Here is a 26,908-nt window from a genome sequence, read left to right as displayed (position 1 = left end):
GTACCCTAAGAGCAGATGTCTTGAGCAAATAATGGTAGACTGAATGTTTTGAAATTTGTCTGAAGGCACATTTACTCAAAACAAAAATATGATTATAGTCTCCTGGTTGCTATACAGTTAATAGGGTTGAGGAAAAAATAATGATTACGCAATTTACAGGTAATGAATTATTAAATATAAAAGATCAAGCGAAGTCCCATGAAAATTGCTCTCTAGTTTTGTCTAGTTAACTAAAATGTGGTAAGCAATTGCTAATGTGTGTGAAGCTACTGACAGTGTACTAATTACAATAAAGTCTTTTTTATCACTACTAAGACCAGCACAGGCCAAATTTAAAGATATTTAGCACTATTACTTTTACCATATCATCGGGGAAGTAGAGTACAAAAGTTATAAAACAGAATTTTGAAACCAGTCTCATAACGCTAACTTGCCATTGGTCAATTTTAAAAATGTCCTATGAAACAGCCAGTCAGATGCTTGAATTTTGGGACTGGTCTACAAACTATAGAAAATGGCTTTATTTAATTAAAAACCAAATAAAAGCTTTTTTTCCTCTAAAACATGTACACAATATATAGATAAACATTTTAAGAAGGTATCAATGTCATAATAAATCTACTTGCCAAGAATAAAACTGAAAATCCTATTAAATAAGTTTGATAAATGATATAAATGTTTATTTGCATTCCTAGTTTTGTCTGCTACAGTAGCAAATTCACAGATGGAGTTTTCGAAATGGTGGAAAACTGGATTAGGTTTATTCATCACAGAAAGGGAATTAACATTTGATAAAAGCTGTAACATTTTAGAAAAAGGCATTTAGCCTAATCTCTTCCATTGTCATCATGCATTTTACGACCCTGCGCACATGGGACGAAAAGATCTTAAAGCAGTATATCAGTGCTGTAACTTAGCTAAGATGATGATTCCGAATAAATTTGCTATCTTTCCTTTTGTCCTTCACTTTTATTGTGCTGATTTTATGGGCCAAGTGTTCCCATGCATGCTAACAATATTATCAAACTCATTTACTCTCTAATCCCTTTAATATTATCTAAAGATGAACTTGTTTATCCTAGCAATCAAAGTTTATTGCCAGATTTCCGTTCATGTTTAAATAAGAGTTGGAAAAAAATATTACAGGAGTGTTCCTTATTTTAACTTCATCTACATAATCTGTTATTCTAATTAAATTGTCTGTGAAATTTTGAGAAACTGGAAAGTGTTCATTAAAACCATGAAATATTCATGTTTTAGATATTTCAAATATATTTTATAGAAACTATATCCTATCTTAATTTTCTGTAATTTGAATGAATAATTTAAAAACTTTTTGTGTTTTTGCCATTAATTATATCTCTACATTTAGCAGTTTAATAAAATCATCCTTTGAATTAAGAATGCTTTTTAAGCTATACAAGGCTGAAAGACAGCTAAATCCCCCGCCAATGCTATGGATAGTGAAAGGGTAAACCTTGACCTTGAATTGACATGGCTGATTCATGAATTCTGCACAACGTCTTGATGAGGTGATCATTTGACCCAAGTTTCATGAAAATCCTTGAAGGGGTTTAGGAGATACAGAGCTCAAACCTTTGACCTCGAGTTGTGACCTTGACCTTGAGTGACCTTGACATGACTGACTCATGAGTTCTTGATGCGGTGACCATTTGACCCAAGTTTGATGAAAATCCTTCAAGGGGTTTAGAAGATACAGAGTGGACACGAAATGGAAGGCTCAAACCTTTCACCCTAAGTTGTGTCCTTGACCTTGAGCCAGCATGGCTGACTCATAAGTTCTGCACATCGTTTTGATGAGGTGATCATTTGACCAAAGTTTTTTAAAATTCCTTCAAGGGGTTTAGGAGATATAGAGTGGACACGGAATGAAAGGCTAAAACCTTTGACCTTGACTTTTGACCTTGACCTTGTGCCAGTATGGCTGATTCATGAGTTCTGCATATCGCCTTGATGAGGTGATCATTTGACCCAAGTTTCATATGAATCCTTTAAGGGAATTAGGAGGTACAGAGCAGACACAAAATGGAAGGCTCAAACCTTTGACCTTCAGTTGTGACCTTGACCTTAAGCCAGCATGGCTGACTCATAAGTTCTGCACATTGCCTTGATGAGGTGATCATTTGACCCAAGTTTGATGATAATCCTTCAAGGGGTTTAGGAGATATAGAGCGGACACAAAATGGAAGGCTGAAACCTTTCACCCTAAGTTGTGAACTTGACCTTGAGCCGGTATGGCTGATTCATGAGTTCTGCATATCGCCTTAATGAGGTGATTATTTGACCCAAGTTTCATATGAATCCTTCAAGGGAATTAGGAGGTACAGAGCAGACACAAAATGGAAGGCTCAAACCTTTGACCTTCAGTTGTGACCTTGACCTTGAGCCAGCATGGCTGACTCATAAGTTCTGCACATCATCTTGATGAGGTGATCATTTGATCCAAGTTTTATAAAATTCCTTCAAGGGGTTTAGGAGATATAGAGCGGAAACAAAATGGAAGGCTCAAACCTTTCACCTTAAGTTGTGACCTTGACCTTGAGCTGACATGGCTGACTCATGGGTTCTGCACATCGTCTTGATGAGGTGATCATTTGACCCAAGTTTCATAAAATTCCTTCATAGGGTTTAGGAGATATAGAGCGGACACAAAATGGAAGGCTCAAATCTTTGACCTTGAGTTGTGACCTTGACCTTGAGCTGACAAGACTGACTCATGGGTTCTGAACATTGTCTTGATGAGATGATCATTTGACCCAAGTTTCATAAAAATCCTTCAAGGGGTTTAGGAGATATGGAGCGGACATGAGTGTTACGGACAGACGGACGGAAGGATGAAAGGACGGACGGACAGAGACCATTCCTATAACCCCCCACCACTTGTGGCGGGGGATTAAAAATCGTTCTAGAATTTTATCTTATATCCAATATTTCACCATACTATGTAACTTATTTTAGTAAAAAGAGTTTGTCCTGTTTGTCTGACTGGTTTTTATGCCATTTTCAAAAAAGCTTCTGTTTTATCATAGCAATCATGCAGTTAACCTAACCAGTGTTCATGGATTCTGCTCCATTACTTGCTCTGAAAACTTCACCACATGAATCAGAGTTGGAGGAGGAATAACTTCAGACACACTGTTTCCTGTCAGATTGTCACATATTGAACAAATGCAGGGCCCCAGAACAAACTCGCCTGTGTTGTCTGAGAACACACTCTCTTGGTTGTCCGAGAACAAACTCGCTTTGGGTGTCCGAGAACAAACTTATCTTCAGTGTTTAAAAACAAACTAGCAACCTCAGTGTAATCACTGTGGATACAGCGCTGGCAGCCACACCAGGAGTTCAAAGTACAAACCCAGTTTGGAGAAAGACCATACCCCTTTCCTAGCACATAATGGTTCAAGTTTTTGTAACAACACTAAATAAATAGCTGCTCTTTATAATCAGTCTTTGAGAAGGAACAGAAAATTATTTTATTTTAAAAAGACAGTTCTACACTTTTTTAAAAACCTTTGTAGCACGCAATCAAGTTATTTCATGAACTCATTGTAAACATTTCTTGGCAGTTACACAATGCAAATAAATAGAAGAACATTATCCTTGGAACTTTTTAGGTTTTGACTAAAGGCAGCTGCTATTGCTTTGACTTTAACCATAAACTGTTACAAAGTTCTGTTACAGAAACTCGTTTTGTTTTCTTGCTATTTAATTGTATTGAAAACCATCGAAACAAAACGTTGATAAGATTAAAACCAGCTTTGGGAAGATGTATAAATCAGACTTTTTACATTAATCTTATGTTTAAAGTAGGTCAATTCAACCGCATCAGGCTGAAGCTCAATACAAAATAGACATACATATGCATCATTTACATTTTAGACTAGTTACATTTTCCTCTCAGACTGAAACTTAACACAATATTATATATTCACATTCAAAAAGACCACTCTTAACATGTCTTTCTGCACCCCTGACTTTTTCACTTTATCAATGACACTCTGGTAGAATAACAGACTTTTCCTAAACTTAGCAGCAAGCACTGAGCCCACCTGTTGAAACACTAAAACACACTCTTTTAAATAGCTAAACACCAAAGACTCTGACATGAAGGCCTTCGAAAGGACATTTCTCAAACCATCTTCAGGATTTCTGTCATCTTATCCTTTAATACCAGCAACACAACCTTCATAAACTAACCAAACAAAATATTCCCATGTAAAGCGATGTTTATTTATCACCAGGGAAGGGTGGTCAATGTTATATTTTGAAACTGCTATCATAATTTCAAATCACATTAATGACCCTGGTATGTGAATTTCCTGTCTAATTTACTTTGATTTACGATACTATCATAACAAGAGCTACCGCCAACAATTCATCTAATGTGTATTTATGGTAATCGTTTCCCTTAATGGTGGTCTAATTTCCATGGGGCAGACATTTTTTATCGCACCAAATGGCAAAGAAAGGGAGCTTCAAATTCGTTCCATCACTATGATAGTTTTTTAAGAAAAATGTATGAATATACACACTAAGCCGTCCTGTACTTTGAACTCTAACCTACAGAAGCAGTAAGCTCTGCCGTTAATTGCACTAATATCCTATCTTTAAGTACCACTTCTGAAACAGTTTACATTCAAACTTTATAGTCTATATATTTAATATCAATTTTTGTATGGCCGTCACTATTTCATGAGTAGAACATTAACCTGTAACTTCTTAAGATTAATTCAAGTTCATTATTAACTTTAATCTATTTACATTCAATCAATGAATCTGAAGCATTACGATTCTTACCAGGCACGTGTTTAGTACCCCTATTTGGTGTAAACCTAACGGAAGTCTGACCAAAGGGACTTCTCTTCATTCCAGTGACCCTTTTCAGACTATCGAAGGCATGCCTTGGGTCATTGTAACTACCAGGGGATGGCTGTAAGGTTTTCAGTGGTGTAAATCTCTGCAAAAGAAGGAATTCTTTCAAACGTCTCTTCAAACAATTTCATATCGAAGCAAACAAAAAAAAAACTAAGTGTACTAATAATAGAGCATTTCATTTACTGTGAAGCCCGCGTAATGAAAAGCGGTATGTAGGATTTACTTAATAAGACTTTTGGGACAACAGTTTTGTAATTATAGCAATCAGTTTAACAGTAATATGTGACATGAAGCAGCAGCTTGGACACAGGTTACTAGATGCCATCAAACAATGGGTTCAGTATGTACTCAGGCACAGGAGACATTAAAAATACATAATATGGCACTCTACATAGTAACCTGAAATAAGGTCGTTGTCAAGGTTACCAACTTACTTTTGCTTGTGACATGAAAGGCGGATGTTCCACTTCAATGCCTTCTGTGTTCACCTTTGGAGGCTCAGGGTCAAAGAGTCCCTTGATGTCGTATTTCCCTGGTCCTGGTATAGCCTGAGGTGCAAGGTAAAGGTCATTAGTTTCATCATCAAAATGTGAATTGTTTTATACGAAAGAGGATAGGAAGCCTACAACATTGGTCCAGTAGTAGAAGCACAGCAAGAGGTGGTGAGTTTGATTCCCTGGAGGCAAACAGTTTCTGTGAAGGTAAGTTAACACTGGTATGGTTAAAATGATCTATATTGGAAATAGCATTAATCTCATGCCCACACACAAAAACAAACAACAGCTATTGAAATTAAAGAAGAAACTGTTGCCAAATATTGTAATAGAGTAAAATACTGCCAGTAATTTTGATAATTTCAACGAAAAGGAACCAGCTTTCTGGCACTGTTGTCTGTGTTCCAAGAAGAAATAATGATAATTGTGCTGTTTTGCTTCATTCTTATTCAAACAAGTCTACATGTTTTACATAAATAAAGGAGTAACCTGAAAGTACTGAAAAACAACTTTTTATTCATTTTGTTAACACAGGACAGTATAATTCCACTGATAAACAAGAGCTGTCAGAGGACAGCAATGCTCAACTATTCAACAGCCTTGTCAATTGAACGAATATTAAAGTCCAAAAACGGGCATAATTTTGTAAATATGCAACACAGGGTTATGAAACCTGTGCAATGCATGTCAGATCATCACAGTGAATAAATGTGTGAGTTTCAATCCATTCCTATTAGTGGGTACTGAAATACCAGCTTACATACAAAAGCTTTACCAAACACTGCCAAGTCGAAAAAGGGGCATAATTTTGTAAAATGCAAAGTAGAGTTATGGAACCTGTGCAATACATGTCAGATCATCACAGTAAACAGCTGTGTGAAGTTTCAATCCATTCCCATTAGTGGGTACTGAGATACCAGCTTACATATAAAACCTAAACCAAAAATTTTTAAGTCAAAAAAGGGCCATAATTTTGTAAAAATGCAAAATAGAGTTGTGGAACCTATGCAGTGTAAGTCAGTTTATCACAGTGAATAAGTGTGTGAAGGTTCAGTCCATTCCCACAAGTTGTCACTGAGATACCAGCTTACATACAAAAACTTAACCAAATCGGGACACGGACGCCGACGCATGGGCGAGACCAATAGCTCTACCTATTCTTTGAATAGTCGAGCTAAAAAGCATACTTTGATAATATGCAGGCAATTTCAATTTTGGATATTTCAGTCTCAAATATGTGTTTTTAACTTACGCAGAACGACATTTCAAAACTTTTTGTAATATTTTTTGTATTTGGGTATTTGTAAAGATATATCTCATGCACTGAACACCCAGTATGAACCACTCTTAACACGAACATGTGGTATTAGAACTACTTTACAATTCTTACAAACCGATTTAAAACTAGCAGGATATAAACAAATCTATTGGAAAAGAAAAACATCTCAAGACCACATAAACACCATGATTTAAACCACTAAAACAATTATCCCAACGATGATTGATCGCGATTAAGACATTACGTAATATCAACAACAATTATAATTTATCGAGAAAAAAATTTCAAGTGATTAAACCAAGAACAAACTTAAGCATTTGTTTCGATCCTAAATGCAGCCATTAAACTGAAGAGACCACTACAGAAGAGACGTTATTTGTTTCGAATTAAGGAAATAAAGAGCTTACTGCATTACAAACAGATTACGAATGTTTGGGAGTTACGATGAAGGATCGTTAGAAGTTTGACGTTGTTTACATAATTCCTTGATTGCTTCGTGAAATATTGTTCTACTTGTTAAATAGTTAAAAGGTTTCAATTTCATATGGCACTCTGTCAGATATTTTTTGAAGTACTTAACTTTTGCGTTTATTGCATATAACAAATTATCGCAACATAAATCAGTATATTTATGTCTGAAAGATATCTAATGATAAAACAATACTACAAATAAAATGCTCCAACTCTGCGTGGTATCACTCTGAAAACGGTTAAGATAAAATATCAATAAAATCTTAGAAATATACCAAACTGGAAAATACATAAAATTATTCTGTACAGCATGTAAAAACATGAAAACAAATTGACTCTTGGGTTCATGTTTCACTGCAATCTTTGGGAAACTTTCTTTCCTATTAAATTCCTATATATTTTTTCCTCAAGAATGCACTGAAACAGAGGTGAAGGACTGCAGAAATTTTACACAAAAAAAGGTTCTTTGTGCAATGTTGTATTATTATATAAGTAGTAAAGTTAGTTTCCCTCCTTTTAATATTAAGTTGACTGCAAGAATGTGTAAATCTTATTTGAACCATGCTCGAGTTGGATTCCTGCAAACACTGGTATTGCTGTAATATAAAGTAATACAACTGTGACACAAAAACAGCTCAAACCCATTCTCTATGGACTTCAAAAGGGTATACCCTAACCACTAAAATCCTACAATTTAACTTTTCAACTATGATGACAATTTCCTTTGAAAGTTTAGCAATTTACAACAATTTCTGAGGCAGCTTATGTTACAACAATTTCTGAGGCAGCTTATGAACCACTTATAGCCCTGCAAGTCTGCACACAGGGTACATCCTGGACTGTAATATTCTAAAGATAACCTGAAGAGACCCACTTATTTCTGATATGATATCATAATTTTATTACATGCTTCAATCTGCATGCTGGCTGCAAAAGTTTTCCTAGTATTTCTCTGTAATGACTCAAAATAAGTGTGGCACTGCATTTAATGTGTCTGTCAAGTACTTTCTCAAGGCCTGTTCTGTATTCCATTGTTATGTTTTTAATAGTTTCAATCAATCTTTTCCAGGAAAAAAGGGGATTTGTCTAGAACGTAGCTTATCTAGTGCAAACTAGTCACTTGAAACTCTATATACAGGCTATATCTCAAACCTAAGGAACTGGGCTTTGACTTTATGGGAGAGAACTTTCTTTTTTTTCAGTTGTCCCACATAAACTACATCAGTATTGTCCCGTTTCAACTTAGGGAACTATTTTTGCTAAGACATCAATTTTTAAACTTTGATTTACACAGTAAGCATTTACATTCGGTTGCACTTCTACATCTTATACGTAGGCAAGTTAAATACTTTTACAATAGGACTTTAAAATATCTTTTATTTTGGATCTTGAGAGAAGTGTGTTTGAAATACTATTGTTTTACTGTCTTTATTCTTCTCGGCTCAAAACTTATTTGAATTATAGGTATGCTCTCATTACCCCGTGAGGTTCAAATCCCCGAATTCTTGGTTCAGCCACTTTCATCTTAACTACTTTGGACTATCACCTTCTTTTGGATCGAAAACATCTTGAATTTTTTTTATAAAAGTTCGTTTTTAACTGCCAAAATAAACATTAAATGAGCCGTGCCATGGGAAAACCAACATAGTGGGTTTGCAACCAGCATGGATCCAGACCAGCCTGCGCATCCGCGCAGTCTGGTCAGGATCCATGCTGTTCGCTAACAGTTTCTCCTATTCCAATAAGCTTTAAAAGCGAACAACATGGATCCTGACCAGACTGCGCGGATGCGCAGGCTGGTCTGGATCCATGCTGGTCGCAAACCCACTATGTTGGTTTTCTCATGGCACGGCTCAAATAAAACATAATGAACACTGGGTAACCTTACAGAAAAGTTAGACTGTTTTCTCTGTAAGTTATTTTTGAAGGTTATTACATTCCAGATTTCACAGGCATGTTCTGTACAGTTTCAACAGCAAGTGCCTCACTTGAACAGCTAATATAAACAAGGGCACACACCTGGCCATGTTTGACGTGCATGTCGGAAATACAGGTAAAAACAGATTACAAACTATGCAAACAATGGCTGCACTTAAATCTTTGTTTGTTCTGTTATTAATGCCATTCTGTCTATCTGTATCTAATGTATCAATATGAAATTATGACCTAAATATGATTCTTTTTTTATTTGCCATTTTTTTTATTACAACCTGCTGGGTTGAACCATAATTTGAAAGGATACACTTAAGAAAAATACTTAAAAAATCATAAAAATTGTTCAAAATGCATGAAGTCTGATACTGAAATAGGTTTTTACATTAAAAAGTGCAGGGATTTCAACCTCATGATTTTACATCAAAAATTTATAATGGTATGTAAGGTAATAAATCAAGTTGAGTAAATATAAAATGTATTAGATTCAAGTAGCTCAAGAATTTTCAAAGATTTGGCTCAACTGTAAAAGAAGAATTTCTCAGCAATATAATGGCAAAAATTAAATTCCGGTTATTACTTGCACTGAAAAAATCGTTCGATTCTGCTTTTCTTTCTATGGCTTTCCTTTGTTTGTAATATAATACTGTGTACACTAAAAAAACTGTAGTTCTCTAAAAGAAATTTGAAATTTAGTTACATAACACAGTAGAAGACTCATATATCACTGGTTCCATTATTACATCAAAATGAACTGGTTCATGGTTTGTTGTATTTGCACAATTTTATTATTTTCCACAGAAGTTTGCCAACATGTGCACTTGATTGCATTATATGATTTTGCATAAGTTCTGAAAATTACACCACCATATAAAGTAACTATAAATTTTGCTCACAACACAGACATGTACTATTATATTAACCCTTAGCCTGCTAAATTTCTAAAATGGACTGGTCCATCATTCAGTTTGGGCAATACCATTTATTATTCAAAGGGGTGTCACTGAAAATTTACTGACTGAATAGCGAACAGTGCAGACCATGATCAGACTGCACGGATGTGCAGGCTGATCTTGGTCTGCACTGGTCGCAAAGGCAAAATCACTTGCCGCCAGCAGGCTAAGGGTTAAGCAGGAAAAGTAACACTGTCAAACTCCCACCCTCAATCATCCCCACTAAAAAAAAACAACAAAAAAACAAACTGAAACTTGTCACACATTTTAGTTTGCAACAAACAGACTGGGTAGTCAAAATGAGCTCTCATATGGACATGTAGACACATATATTATCCTCCTGTTATAAATACATATATTCACTTGATATCAATTGACAAAAGTTGAAATACTCATAAATATTTTTTATTAGAACAAAGAACATACTGTTGAAATAAATCAAGCTTTCTTTTTGTATTAAAAGTGATTTCTATACACCATAAGCAGCTTACACTAGATTTTTTTACTTCATAGTGTTGATTTAATCACCATTTTTAACTTGCTGATTTCCCTAAAGACGTTCATTTTCAGTTCCAGAGAGAAGAATATTTTCAAATAAATTATACAACAGAAACTTTTGAAATATTTGTATCAAACATACTTTTTTCTCAACATCTCTTGCTATAGCCTCATGGTATCTGGGTATGTTGGCCTCGTATCTCTGTGACTCCTCCTTCCCTGCATTCACGTTCTCTGCTCTTAATGGTACTTCCACATACGGCTCGTACTCACCGGGACCCGGTCCTGGCTTACCAATGAAATCTGATCTTTTTCCAGTGAGTTTACCAAAATGAACACCTTTGTATGTTTTAGATGTTTTTGTTTCATTTGGTTTTGAGTCCTGAAAAGAAATCGAGTTTAATTTTTATAAAGTCTGGATATCATTATTATAAAATATGAATATAACCATACAGTTTAAACAATATAAGTGTTCTGAAGTCACATCTTAAGCAGTCAACCTGTATCAAGCAACCAGCAAGTACATTTTCAAACCAGAAATTCATTCGAAGTTCACTGCAGACATCTCTACTAAGCAGCCACATTTTAGCACTCCCTCGATATGAACAACAGGGAACTCTATACAACACTTGTATGAGGCCTTGTAAATTTGTTTCAAATAAGGTGAGTGAGTTGAGGAGGAGAAAAACAATATTTCTTATCCTCAGCTAGGACACCTGACTACAAAAAAACTACAATCTGAAAGAGGATGGGAGGAAACAAGACTAAAATATATTGATATGTAATAATTATCTCCAAATATTGATTTTTGACAGGAAATACATATGCCTAACCTGAATGACAGTATTTTACTGTGACACTAGTGACAGTCTGCACATGCCCAAAAGCCTTATCAGCACAACTCTTACTTTAGCACTGTCTATTTACAATTAAATGGTTTGAATATTATCTGTTTAGCCACAAGGATGTTCTTGTTGATCAACTGCTGAAACCGAGCCATGAATTTCAAATATTATTAAACTGTTCACTATTTCTGAATTGGTAAAATGCCTCGTATGAAACTAAGGGAATTTTGTACACAAAACCATTTTCATTAATTTTGTTTCCAGCCAAGCCAGGTTTGTATTCATGGCATTGATATGGTGTGTGCAGGAAGACAAAGTCCTGTTCACATGATATGGTAACAAATGTTGACTGGACAATAAATGTTGTTTCTACTGAAGGGTGAAAGTACCAACATTGTTATTATGTACATGTTATTTATGTACTGGTGTCTGAAAGATATATGTAAAAAAGTGCAACTTTTTTCTTTATGAATATACTCTAGAAATGTCAGGGAACAATTTGTTTTTCCCCACCATCTCCTAAATAACATGTATTTGTTACATGAAAATTCCATGCATTTGTACAATACATGAATACCAGAGGTAACTAATGAAGAACAAATATCAATTGGACTCCAGAATGCAAGAACTTTCTATATCACCGAAAAAAGCTATAAAACCCACAGGGTTAGTCAGGTAAGATAATAAGATTTGTCTAAAAATTTCAGTAAAAATCTACAACACAATATTCTTCTACCTTCAGTAACTCACTTAATTCAAAGGAATTTCTTCTCACTTTGGGGAACAATATCATATCCAAGATATTTTCTTGATCATATTATATACTGAAACCAGAATTCACCTGGTACATGTTGTAAGGAAAACCAGGCCCCTCTTTCTTCATAAAATAAGACAACCCAGGCCTATAATGAATGCATTATGTAAATTTGATACATTCTGTCACCTATACCAGGGCTATATAAATGTGTTTTAAATGTATAATGTAGACATGTGGTATAATAACTGGTATCATACTGACATAAGTAATACATTATATATAGAAAACAATAGAACAGTTAACAAGTTCTTCTCAATCCAAAGACAGTGGAAACAATAGCAAGATTCTTGGAACTATGAATATATATCACTCTCATGAGTGTATATATAATTATACATATTTATAACAAATTCTGTTGAAATAGTAATATACACTGCATTATTTTCTATTCATGCAATTTTTCAGACATGAATTAAGAATTGGTCTGGGTTCAAACAAATGAAAAAAATATGACAAGATCACAAACAATTGGGACAAAAATCCTACATCAATGAAAGCAAAATTTAATTGTCCTGCAGGACAAGCTGCCTATAATTTTCTATCTTAAAGTCTGTTAAAAATGGTACATACTGGAATCTTGTTCTAGGCTATGAGTATCTAGTTAATGGGATCACAATGAGGTTACATTTTTTGGTATGGCTCCATTTAATTGTTTTTATATTATTTTTTTGGTAAAAAATCATAACAATTCTGCAAAACGAGTATTACTGCTTCTCCTAGCTTGGAGACAATTTTTACTTGTATTTACTAACAGACAAGTAGATTTTTTTAGCTCTGAATTGGAATAAAAAAGATCGTGATCTCTCTAAAAAGTAGTATTTTCACACTATGCTCTCAAAATTTTTATTTTGAAATAACTTTAGAACTAGAAATAAAACTGAATTTGCAATTTTTTTGAAGCCAAATTAAAAAAAAACATTTTGAAACTTAAAATGTGCATATTACTGGACCCTTACAGACCTTTTTATAAAGGAAAAATGCCATGACGTATTATGTAAACAGACGTTACTTTATTATTCAACTTTTTAACAAAATATAAATAGAAATAAATGTTTTAATCATTTTAGGAAACTCAATGATGAGGCAACAGATGCAGGCCAGTGAAAGATAAACACAGTAAGAAGGGATTTATACTATCAAGGATGGATTTTCCTGAGCAGCAATATTCACAGTTTTTGCCTTTTTTATGTGTTGATAGCTTATCTTTTGACTAAATTGATGTCTTCTTTATTCCAGTTCTACACATTTCTTAGAAAAGATAGGTTGCAAGAATAAGCTATGTAAAAAGTTCCAATCAGACGACTGGTTAAAGAACCCATTTTCTATCAAGCCCTGTTTAAATAGCCTCTTTACAAAACTTGTTATCATGCATCAGTAGAACATTACATATGAATTGCTTTCCTCAATCTCCATCTAAAAACATATATACAATACAGTCTGACAAGCTATTTTCCAAGAATAATTTTAAAAGTTTAAGACATTTGTCAAGTATATTAGATTTATCAGCCATAATTCATGAGTTTGTGTATATACTTTAGACGTTATGTGCTGCAAGTCCAGCATCACATGACTCAAAATAATGTAATATGTCTCATAAAGACGCAGATTTATTCTAATTTAGCGCAAATTTCAAAAATACTATTTATGCCTGTCTAGGCTCCGACAAAACATTTTGCATATATACATAGCCTTAACAAATCCATTTTCAAAGAAACTTCTTTGCACTGAAGCAGTAGTTTGTAATTAATGTCACATTCCCGTGGAAAACATTTTTCACAATCTTGTTAACAGAATAAGTGCTTTCAATTAATTTACTAATTTTCTAATTAAATTTGTTGGAGAGGATATGGGTACTAAAACATGATTCTCATTTTATGAGAATTTTCTCTTTACTCAATTTAGTTCTTCCCCATGAGAACCGTATAAAAGACGGACCCCTAAAAAAACATTTATTATACTGCATCACTGATTCCTGTATTAACATAATCTCTCGTAATAATCCAAAATATCAATCAATGACAAACATTAAAAGAATATTTTTGTAAAAACCATTTGGTAATGAAGCTTTTGTACCAAAAAGTCATTGTGGTAATAAAGTATAACCAATGGAATGGAAAAGACCCTAGACATTTCATTCATTAACTTTTAGTCACATAAAACATAGAAAAATCAAAGATTTCTAAGGGAAAAAAGTAATAAATCACATCTGCTTCATGACTGTTTTTTTTAAACCAAAGTTCACATAAAAAGGTTTGAAAGAGCCTAGCTACACATTAATGCAAAGGTATACCAGTAATGGACAAACAAAAATGTCTGGAAAAAAAGCAATTAACCAATGAGATAATCTGTCAAATTCATTTTAAGACTTTCACTTTATCCTCAAGGTTCCTGTTTGTCTAAGATTTTCCTTTTACATTTATTATGAACAGAATATATTCTTAAGTTCATGTGTAATTTTTTCTTACATCAAAATACTCAGTCTTGACAAGGAGGTACTACATGCTTTTTCCCCCTTCAACTATATACCCCTATGAAAAGCGAGAAATTGGTTTACATGATGATGCATGTAGTTAATTAACAAAAATAGAAGAATAGGGCTTTTCTAGTACAAGTCATGAGCAAAACAAAAACCACCTTGTTCCATTTTTGCTGCTCTAAGATTTGCACTATTGGCGAAAGTGCCAAGCTAGTACTGGTAGAGGAAGATCCTAGGTGCCCATACCTACATTATTTCAAGTAGAACCACTGATCTTCCCATGAAAGTGCTGAACATATGTAAGACAGTACTAACACTTGAAATGACTGGTCCATTATCCACTGTTGGTGTAGCTAGTGAAAGTTCTGTCTTGTGACAAGGGGAATACAAGAAAGACATATGTGGTTGTCCTAAGATCAAATCATTTACTTACATGGGTAACACCATAAAATGCTGGCCCCAGGGAGATATCTCTATCTGGTGGGTCCTGTTTCTTCAGGGTGCCATCTTCACACTCCTCATACCCGAAAGCTTGCCCTGGGGTCGGGATAGATGGGGCATCAGGTTTACGATGGAATTTCAGCTGACTGGTGACAAGCTGTAATATTTGTGTTTATTTATGCATTGAAAATTTTTATTGGTGAAAAAAACAACAACAACATGCAGTAGTGAAAATATGCCTTAGAACCCTTTCAATAAGATTTAATACTACAAAACTTTGAATGAAATGCTGTTAAAACATGCACCAGAAAATAGCTTAAAGTAAAGTAAGTCTACAACTTGCTGGAAAACCTGAGACATGAACCCCATTTAGTGAAAGTGATTGTTTTCTAATTAGCAAATGATACAAAGAAGTTTTTTATTTTAGTATGCCCATTTTCTAAAGGACCAGCTTATATGTCAAACGATTGCTGCTTTAAAATGAATAATATTTTACATCAACCTGATAAACACATATTAACAAAAGCTAAAATTCAAACAGAGTTATGAGGATTGTTTCTCCAGGTGAAGACTTTGATAGCAAATAACTACTTTAAGTTTCAAGTCAAAAGCTTTGACAGTAACAGAGATATTTGACTTTATCAAAAACATTAACCAAAAAGTTCTAAGTTAAAAAGGGGCATAACTCTGACAAAATGCAAACAGAGTTATGGGGATTGTTTCTCCTGGTGTAGACTTTGATAGTTAATAGTCAATTTAAGTTTCAAGTCAATAGCTTTGACAGTAACAGAGATATTTGACTTTATCAAAAAACTTTAACCAAAGGCGACGCAGACGCCGATGCTGGGGCAAGTGCAACAGCTCCTCTTTCCTACGAAAAGTCGAGTTAAAAATGCAAATTTCATAATTATATTATATAAGATGCAAAGTTCATGTAACATAAAATATATTGGATCTAAGACAGCGTTATAATTTGACAATAACCTGGCAATGACCATGTTTACTACTAGTCTTGTTATTTATGCTGAAAACTAAAACTATGATATAAATAGATTCTATTAATGAATAATGAACTTAAGTAACTTTAAATTACCTCAAGTAAAACTTATAGTATACTAAGAAATTGTGTTCTACTTTGCATAAAGTATATGTTTTAACGTTTAAAATTTAGTAATTCTGTTACTCCTATTCATCTTTGATGCAATGTTTTTCACTATCTTACCCCCATGGATTTGTTCTTTTCCTGTAATTGTGGTGCGGACCTGCTCTGTCGGAATTCTGTGTAACGTTCAACATTGTAAGTACCAGGACCAGGATTTTCCAGCGTATGTTCTGTAAACCTTTTCGACTTGTTGGCAAGAGTTTTCCCTCCCTGTTAAATAAGAAAATATAACTAGTTCAAACAGTAATAGATGGGAAACTATTAAAAGAGTAAAAATGAGTTGGGTATGACTAGAGTTACCTCCCCTTACAGAGAACATGCATGCATTATTTGTCTGTTACTTTTACAGAATAATGATAAATCATTTATATTTGTTGGCATAAAATTTCATGATTTTGAAAAAAAAAAGTTTTTAGTGGGTGCCTGAATTTTTGGCAACTAATTTCAAAGAAACTACCAAGAATTATGTATGTCCGTTGGGAACTGATCCAGTCACCAAGTCCATGAAATTCAGACCCCTCCAAAATTTATATATATATATATATGATTTCACTGTAATGATGTAAATGTAGACATCAAGAAACAAAACTGGTCAGTGAGTACACAGTACCTAGAAAGCTGTTGACAAAATGCTACCTTTATGGCATCCTGTGCCAATCCTGGGTCATAATGACCGGGTCCTGGTGCAGCAACTACCTGGTCACTGATGTTCAGGAAGGTCTCTCTGCTTGTCATTGACAGAAATGGTGCATACCCATCTGTAAATAGCAGAATTTGTTTTTTTATGTGTTATACTTGTGCTAAAAGCATTGTCTGAAGTACAAACAACCATATAAAACAAGAGCTGTCAGTTGACAGCGCGCTCGACTATGCTCAGTGTTTGATAGTATAAAATAAGCTATGAGTAAAACTTTTACATTACAATAAGCATATTCAAAGTCAAAAAGGGGCCATAATGCAGTCAAAATGCTTGATAGAGTTGCCTCCTCCTTTTCACAGACTGGGATCATGATGGTAAACAAGTATGCAAAATATGAAAGCAATATCTCAATGGACTTTGAAAATATTTGCGGTGGTACGCAAACTTTAACATTACAATAAGCATATTCTAAGTCGAAAAGGGGCCATAATTCAGTCAAAATGCTTGATAGAGTTGTCTGCTCCTGTTTACAGAATGGGGTCATGATGGTAAACAAGTATTCAAAATATGAAAGCAATATCTCAATGAACTTTGAAAATATTTGGGGTGGTATGCAAACTTTAACATTTGTGTGACGCTAACGCTCATGCTAACGCCAAGGCGAGTAGGACAGCTCCCCTATTCTTTGAATAGTCGAGCTAAAAATAAGTTTTGGTTTCTTACAGTATTCGGCAAACTTGAATCACGAATTTTAAAGTATAAATTGCTGAAAATATCTTCCTTTTGCACAACTGGTGAAGTGCCCCTTTACTAGATGTACTCTATATTTCTGAAGGAATGAAAAAAGAAGCCAGAACTAAGTTTACAACTTCCTAACTAGACTGCTCTTTCTGTTGTTGGATGAGTAAGAAAAACATCTGTTATGCTCTAGACTTTCATACTGCATTTCTTCTATGTATTTATGTGTGCAATACTTCTTTTAAGATTAATACTTATCTAGATAGTGTCCCTATGCCATTAAATGAATAGTCTTGGGTGATCAAAAACAAAACCATAAGATCTTACATTATTAAAAGGGATGAAAAGATATACTCTGCTTTTCATAACAAAAAACCTCTTGCATCTGGCTCATAATATCTGCTTAAAAGACAGCTTTTAAGCTGTTTTATAAAATGTAACTGTTATATTTTACTTTGAACTTATCTCAATTTACCTCAAATGCCGATAAAGTAGTAAACTTATGATTAACATGCAACTCAAAACAATGCTTGACGACTTGTTCCTGGCTTTCTGACCAGTATTTGTGCCCCAGTAAGGTAATGTGTGTATGAGGTTGAGACTTCCTTACCTGCTTTAAACCTTGCCTTAGGTGGTGCATCTGCATCATAAGAACCAGGCCCGACATTCTGTGCTGTGCTACCTACTACCTTGACAATATCACGTGGCGCTCGGTCGTACATGTCTCTTCTCTTTTTCTATAGTTCTGAAAAGTAAGTATTATAGTATTTTGATAAAAACATGATAACTGCTATACATGTTTTATCCTTTTAACAAATATAACAACGACAAATAACTTTTATCATTCTTCATCTTTTTAAGGAATGAAAGCACAAGAGCTGTCACAGCAGACAGCTCCCCTGACTATTTAAATGCAGGATAGTGAAAATGAGCACATCTGAGGAAGATGGAGTTATCACTGGAGTGTTTAATGACCCTAATCTGGATGATGATATTGGACAATAGTTTTAGTTTGAGCTAAATATATCTAGTGATAACAGAGATAGAGTGAAATTGTTTCAAAATATAAACTTAGTCAGGGATTTTTAAGGCCGATTTTGGGGCCGAATTTCGGCCCCATCCCATTGCAGAAATGTGCAAATTTCCCAATTCTGCAGTTTAAATTGCCCAAAAAACTGCCAGAAAATAACAATTTTTAGGTATTCTCAATTTTCAGGTTTCCGATTTTTCGTTTTGATTCATGTTCCTTATTTTTAATCGAGTTAGACTGTTCTTGTTTTAATCAAATAACCGCTCAATTATCGATTCAATTAAATCTTGCAAACTGTTCTATGTTCCGTATACGTGACCGGGATCACATTTAATCAAGCTCGCAAATTTTTCCTGGAAATGAAAATATATCGAATAATAAATAGTAAATATTATACAAATAAAGTCATAAAAAAGTATGCTGCTTACAACAAAAAGCTGTCAAGCTTCAACTTTGTCAATAAAACAAGTGCTGAGAAACAGGCCACCGCGATAAAGTCCCAGGATTCGGTAAGATAAGTGAAAGCCGATGACCAATTAAACACATTCTCGGACTAAGCCCAGTTTTAAAACATTGTATAAAACACTGTACACTAGCAAAGTTGGTACTAACCCAGCGAAATATGAAGGTTTTATACTGACGCTTTTTTGTCTTAAGAGTTTTTTTGTGACTTTTTTTGTGCTATTTAAATTAGTGGACACTTTAAAAGAGACAAAAACCAACAGAAAAATTGACTTGTATTAAAAAATTTTGTAATGTGACATACAATGCTGAATTAAATTTCATATCCAATGGTAAATCTTATTTTTGAATTTTCCAAATTTTCAGGTTTAACACACCATTTTTCCCAACTGAATGGGCCCCGGGCCCCAGGCCCCAGGTTTGAAATGGTTAAAAAATCCTTGTTAGTATAAAAAGGGACATAATTCAAGGAAAATTTCTGCAAGACTAATGCACCATTTGTAATATCGTGTGGCTAACAATGTTTAGTGCATCACAACTTCAACCTGAAATTCTAAGTACAAAGGGGGCATAATTCATAAATATTGGTTCAAAAGTTATTGACTTTGTGTCATATGATGTGGTTGATTTTGTTGAACAGCCATTTTAAGTATACAATAAGTTAAATCCATGTAGTAACAACAGAGATATACTGAAAAATAACGGAGATAGAGTGAAAGTGCATCAAAACTTTTAATGTAAAAGGGGGATAATTCACGAAATATTGGTGTAAGAGTATTGGTTTGGTTTACTGATTGCAAGTTACTGTAGGTCAAATACCCCTAACACCTACACAGCAGTTGACACTTGATATTAATATGTTATGTCAAGTTATGATGGTAATATTCAAAGTAACATATTTTCAGTGGGTGCTGCTACTTGTGGGCATTGTGCACACAGGGACCAGCAACTGCGCCTGGTAAATCCAGGAATAGCCATATACTGTTCCACTGAATTCTCCACCTTCTTTCGTATCAATTCAGTAATACATAGTAATTTTCTTTCTACAGGAAACACAACAAAATAAACAATACAGTATTTGAAGTGAATAACATGTTTAAAGGTGGATAATCAGATTTTGGCCATGTAACGGATTTGTTCGAAACTTTAGCATCTGATCATTTAACCTCATTTATGTTCACTTAACACTTAATACAAATTAGATTTTCACTTGAGGTATTTTTAAAATTTCATTTTCCTATCCTGGTTGCCCAACCAAGATAGAGTTATTTTATCATAAGTATAAATTTGATAAACATACTTTGCCTAAGGAAATGTATAAATATCAGACATATTGTAATATATTTGTAAAATATTTGCATTAAAAATTATGTATTTAGATGGAATTAATTAGAAACGCAAGTTTGAAAAATTATTATTACCTCCCTTTGCCTATCTTGGTTGCGCAACCAAGATAAATTGGAAATAAATGAATTCAGAAGCTACACACAGCTTTTAAACTTGCATTTTGGTTCAGATTGTTCAATAGTTGATATGTCTATCAAATGCAAATGTAAAACTAGACATTGTATCGAAATAAAAAGAAATACCCAGCTTTTTATATACTTTCATATTAAAGGGGAGTAATTACAAAATTTTATAAAAATAATAAAATATACATTTCAAATAGGAATCTAACTCTATGTAATCGGTCTTTTTGTTCCTTAAATAATTCTCTACCAGAATATACAAAAGTGAAAAATGTCATTAAATGTTGTTTAAATGTGATTGACCACCTTTAAGAATTGTGGTTTGAATCAGAAGGGCTGTGCATTGACAAACAAACAAAGTCCCGTAACTCTGCAATTTTTTTTTCTGAAATAACCTAACATGCCCCATGCACAACTACTGTTGTTACTGATCACTTGTGTGAAGTTTCATTAAATTGTGTCAAGGGGATGAGAAGAGATGGTGCACACAAGATTGCGTTTACGGACAGACAGACAGACGAACAGACAGACAGACAACCTGAAACCAGTATTCCCCCCTCTTACAACTTTGCTGTCGGGGGTACAAATATAGTAGCTCTCTTTCTTGGTCACAACAAAAACATTGTCAATGCACGTTACGTTGGGGCAAAGCGGGTGTGTGTGGGCAGCAGCCCCCAAACATATTCATCTAAAAATAAAGTTACCCTTTCTAACTTGTAATTTTTAAGACATTTTTAAACTACTATTATTATAGGGACCGCTAAAGTGCATGTGCTCCTCCATCAAGTAATCAAACTATTTTAAAAATTAAACAAACCTAAAAACTTCAAAAAGTCAAATGTTCATAATCTTTTTATCCAACTTGTCCTATGGCGCGGTGAATATTTTTATCTCAAGCATCTACATGATGCATCTAATGAATGCCCCAGTTTTGTTTTGACCTGTCAGGAGGTGGGCGTGTTTGTTTACATCTTAAATATTACTTTCAAGTCGATAGTTTACAAATATAAGCTTATGTCAAATTATCAAAAAAGGTTAGAAGACTATTAAATACGTTGTTCCGGTACTCTTCTGAAAGAATTCGGAAAAGACACATCATTTTCAAAAAGAGATTCACGGTTAGTATTTTGACAGAGGTAAAGCAACTGTCGTCTGTAAACGAACAAGCCCCTTAAAGATCTAGATCAAGTGTGTATACATATGATGTCATACAGGGATGCTGGGAAGAAAATTAATAAACAACCATCTTGAGTTCAAAGGTTTATTTCAATAAAAATGTACATTTATAAATAGTGATCGAGCACATGGCTGGTCGAGCATAGGTAACATGTAGTCAAGATAATTCGACGGTCACTGTTTTATATTTGTGATGGGCAATCTTACCGTCAGAACTTCGAAGGACCAAAATAATGGAGGATAAATCACAGTACACAGTCATGTGAAGTAATTGGTTTTATCACTTGTGCATAGGCTGTGTAGACAGGCAGTAAACATTAATCATGTACAGCACATACATTGGTTTAAATCACCAGAAAATTCGTGATTTTGGAAATTATTTCATAATTTTTACATAGATCAGTGAGGACTTGAATCCCCTTTTGATACATGTAAGTTTTATTTGAATTTATCTCATAAACGTGACATAAGCAGCATTTATCGTAGTTTGATATGTTTTCAATACGTACATGTTTTCGATACTTTAACCTTTATGCGCATGTTTTTTTAACCGGAAGTTGAATGACGTCATTGTTTGTTTACACTACGCACCGCACTCGTCCTCTTTCGACCTGGAGCGAAAGTTCTTCAAAATGCGTCAAAAGCAAGTAAGTAATCGTTTATTCTTTACCTGCATTGCTGGAATTGATGTTTCTGCTATTACTTTTTATCAGTTGCATAGCAACAGTTGTAAAATACAGGAGATAAATTTGTAGAAATTTATTGAGCTGTAGAAGGGGAGTCCCGTTCGTCTGCTTTTCAAAAGTCACATGACTGTCATGTGACCATGGACTTTTACATTGGTACAGGGTGTTTCAAAAATTCTGCAACACTGTGATTTTTTTTTTACACATTTGGCACTTGGGCTTTTTACCTAGTTCAATGAATGATATTAAGCAGTCTTAATCTTTTTGTTTCAAGTTGAAGGTACTTATGGTTGTTTGTTTTATATTTTCAGGTAAATCCTGCATCAAAGTATAGGGTGTATTCACCTACAGCAATGACTAATGCCTATCAGGCAGTAAGAGAGATGAGGCTGCCAGTTAAAACTGCTGCACGGCAATACGGTGTACCTTGCATGATCGTGTTCTTGGGAGAATAGACCCAGAAACAACATCATCTGGACCCCAGGCTTTGCTCAGTCAACATGAAGAGGCAGTATTTGTTGAACACATAAAGGCTATGGCTCAGTTGGGATACGGTTATTCCCGAAGTGAGTTGATTGACCAAGCTTCCAATTATGCTGTGTTCCTTGGTAAACGTGATCAGGAACATCCTTTGAGTGACAGATGGTATCGATCTTTCATGGACAGATGGCCAGAACTTAAAAAAGTGAAACCCAGAGCACTTGTTAATTATAGGGCACAAGCAACTTCAAAGGACAAAGTAAGTGATTACTTTGATAATCTGAAATCTGCCTTGCTGAACGACAATTTAATGGACAAACCTGAACATATATATAATGTTGATGAAAAGGGAATTCAGACAGAGCATAGCCCACCATACATCATTTGTGCTGAGAGTTCTACACCAGCAATTACATCAGCTAGAACATGTATTACTACAATACTAGGATGTGGTAATGCATTAGGGACACAAATACCTCCTTACTTCATATTCAAAGGCAAACGCATGAGAAGTGAACTCCTTGGGGGGGGGGGGGGGGGGCAAGTCCTGGCACGCAAGGAACAATGACTGAAAGTGGGTGGTCAAATTCAGATGGTTCCTAGAATACTTAAGATACCCATTTTCTCAAGTATGTGCAACGTTCAAGTGAAGATCAGCCACTGCTACTCATCTTTGATGGGCATAAGTCACACATTACCATACCAGTTATCAACTGGGCCAAGGAGCATAATGTGAGTTTATTCGTATTGCCAGCCCATACTAGCCATGTGCTCCAACCTCTGGACGTAGGTTGCTATGGACCCATGCAGCGCATTTATAATGCTCAGTGCCACAAGTTCCTAAGAGAAAACCCTTCTTCCAAGAAAACTAGGTATGATGTCTGCTCACTGGCATGCAATGCTTATAACTCTGCACTGTCAGTTGTAAATATCAGGTCTGCGTTCAAGCGCACAGGGATCTACCCTTTTAATCCAGATGTCATTTTGGATACTCAGCTTGCACCTTCCAAGGCATACTTAGCTCCTGAACCTGAAACTGACATACAGGAAGCACGCAGCAATGCTACTACTGCTCCTCAACCTGCTGAATTCTTTAAAACAGCTGAAAAGTTTATTACAGATAAACAGACATTTCGTCATGTCAGCGCAATAACTCAATAAGTGCTTATATAATATATATGCACTTATTGAGTTATTGCACTGACATGATGATTTGAACATAAACAGCAGAACAAAACAATCAGCAGCATTGTATCTGGAAAATCCATTACATCTCCAACTGTGCAAGAGCAAATCATTACCCACAAAGCTGAAACAAAATAAAAAACCATCAAGCAAGATTGGGAATGTGAAAAAAGTTAGTACACCTTCATCCACTAGCAGTAAACGACAGCGTGTACATAGCCCACAGCCAGGTCCCTCAAGACAAACAGCTATTAAAGCAATGTCTGCTGAATCTGATTACTCTTCAGGAGATGAGATAACTGATGATGAGAAATGTTGTGCTTGTCATTTGTTTCAGCCAAAAGAGCTTCAAAACTGTGTCTCAGTTGTATTTACAAAATGGGCTCAGTGCGACTATCCAGCATGTGGACACTGGACACATCTCAAGTATTGTTGCAAACAGTCTGTTGTCAGACTACATGATGAGTTCTTCTGCCCATGTCATGACAATACTAACACAGAAGAGTGAGCTATATATGTATGTTATCACTGTTCAAGGGTTTCATGTGTTCATGATTTTAGAGTTGGTAATTAATTTTGGGGCATAACTGTACATAGCTACTCTTCCTGGTGGAGGAAGTGAAGGTATCGAAAACATGTCAACATTGCAAATGGCGGCCTAATTTGACAGGTGTTATAAAACTGTTTATTTTAACAGAACTGGTTGTTTAAATTTTTGTTTTTGCAGTACTGCTTATGTGATAATAGTCATATTAAAAGGTAATGTACTTGATTGTCTTACGCTAGTTTCTCTTTGCAAAAAAATGTCTCGAACTCTTAGCGTATCGAAAACTAGTCAAGCCAGGATAAACCTATAGCATCATAAGAAAAATAAATAAATATTTCCTAGGATCGTGTCAAATTGGTAAAATTAACTAAGGTAAAATGTAGTCAGGACTACTTAATCAGCATTAATTTACAAGTTGACTAGTCTTATTCATGGGAGATACCCTAGTCATCATAACAATGATTTAAATACAATTATGCCTCTTTCTCGTAATTCCGAGCCTTCTCATTGATCCGAGCCTTTGGAAAATTTGCACTTGCAGCTATTTCCTGTTTCTAAATTTTATGTATGTTGCAAAAAATCATATGACAGATAAACAAAAGTAAAAAGAAAATAGAATTACTTGCATTAAGATAGAAATATACACAACAGAAAATTTTGGCACAAAATTTGCTTATCTAAAATCATTGGGGTAATATATAACCTTCTTACAGAAAACAGAAAGCACTTATTTTAAAACTTTTTTGTCCGCTAACACAATAATATATCTGTTCTTAATTTTAACAAAGAACTTTTTCAAAAAAGCCTTAATTTTTCAGAGCTAGTACAAATGATTGCAAGTCTCGGTTTTAACGAGAAAGAATTTGGCTGTTTCAGAGGGTTAGGGTCATCATGTGAAAGCCTTAGATTATTAATTAACAAAAATCCTTTGAATTTTTCTTCATGGGGATTTTATAAGTTTAGATGTTGGAGTACCAAACTATAGCAAAAACTCTTTTGAAACTTAAATCTTCTACTGACCAGCACTGAAAAACCGGCTTAGGGGCTCGGAATAACGAGAAAAGGGCATACTTCATAATCCTAGTAAAATCTTGCTGTCTTAAAAAAAATTAAATTGACAGGTCCGTGCAAATTTTACCAGGTTTATCAGAAAACCCCGTAAGAAAACAAATGCATAAAAATGCAAAACTAGGGAATTTACATTACCTGCTTAAAATTTGCTTATTTTTTCGGGCAAAATTAGGATAAAAATCAGAAATTTAGCAAATGCTTGGTCGTTGCCATGGTTCAAAATGGCGCATAAATAAACGACCAGATAACGGTAACTTTTGCGACATAACGACTATCAATTTGCGCAACGGACAAATTAAAACGGATAAGAACTAAAAAAAAAATATCCGTTGATTCAGAGGATGGCGTAGCCCGTGCTGAGCATCCAATTTTCTTCATTGTCTAATTTATTTCTATGATTCCGTTCAAATAAATGAAAGGTAAGTTGGAATGTAGACTAACATGTCATGAAATTGCCAAACTGTTGAAGACTTTCTTTTTCAAGTTGGTGCAGGGTCTTTCAAAAATATTTTAAGTGATGTCATTTCATAAAAAAATAAAGTTTCAATACACTTGAGACAAACAATGTTTAATGCCTCCCTCTTACATAAGGTGTTTATTGACTGGCTATAGTACAAAACAGATAGAAATAAGCCCGCCAAATAAAAGTCTAAATACTGTATTCTTGCACCTTATTTACGAATACTGTTACGGGTGAGACTTACTTGGGCATTTTTGCTTATTTGATTTCTTTACTATTTCATATTGTTTACCAGGGTGATTGTTTTTTTCAGGTTAAAATGGACCTTAAGTAGAAACCATATTGTGTATATGGAGACCCCGTTTTTCATAAATAATGTTAGAATCTCCACTATAAACAAACTCTGTGAAATGTTTTGGAAACATAGATTGCAATCAACCAGTATAATAGCAGACTTGGTTTCACTGTGTCTGTTCATGGGAGTTATTGAAATGTGCAACACTCCTTATGACTAGTTCCCGGAAATCTATGAATTTAAAATTGAATGTTTTCCATTATCCCAAAATGACCAGACAATTTTTCAACACAGGGAGACTTTTACAGCCGCCAAACGACACTTACAGCCACCAGATGACAGATGATAAAATCTGCGAAAAGTTCCTTTGCAAGCATAGAACGCTGGTATCTAAGAACCATTCAG

At 34.6% G+C, this 26,908-nt stretch overlaps 1 protein-coding gene across 1 annotated transcript in view; it reads right to left on the bottom strand.

The window, feature by feature from the left end:
• LOC123563943 (sperm-tail PG-rich repeat-containing protein 2-like) overlaps positions 1–25,986 on the bottom strand; it is a 201,017-nt gene extending 175,031 nt beyond the window's left edge. Inside the window, exons 1-8 of the mRNA XM_045357122.2 lie at positions 25,884–25,986; positions 18,253–18,387; positions 16,901–17,022; positions 16,325–16,474; positions 15,095–15,259; positions 10,666–10,905; positions 5,331–5,444; positions 4,819–4,978 (exon numbers count right to left, since the gene is read on the bottom strand). Coding sequence (XP_045213057.2) covers positions 4,819–4,978; positions 5,331–5,444; positions 10,666–10,905; positions 15,095–15,259; positions 16,325–16,474; positions 16,901–17,022; positions 18,253–18,364 — 1,063 coding nt within the window. The 5' untranslated portion in view covers positions 18,365–18,387; positions 25,884–25,986. The remainder of the gene's footprint in view (positions 1–4,818; positions 4,979–5,330; positions 5,445–10,665; positions 10,906–15,094; positions 15,260–16,324; positions 16,475–16,900; positions 17,023–18,252; positions 18,388–25,883) is intronic.
• Positions 25,987–26,908: the final 922 nt, after the last annotated feature.

This window comes from Mercenaria mercenaria, chromosome 2 (genome assembly GCF_021730395.1).
Source record: "Mercenaria mercenaria strain notata chromosome 2, MADL_Memer_1, whole genome shotgun sequence".
Taxonomy (NCBI): domain Eukaryota; kingdom Metazoa; phylum Mollusca; class Bivalvia; order Venerida; family Veneridae; genus Mercenaria; species Mercenaria mercenaria.
The sequence above is the reverse complement of the archived record's forward strand: the minus strand, read 5'-3'. Positions and strand labels throughout refer to the sequence as shown.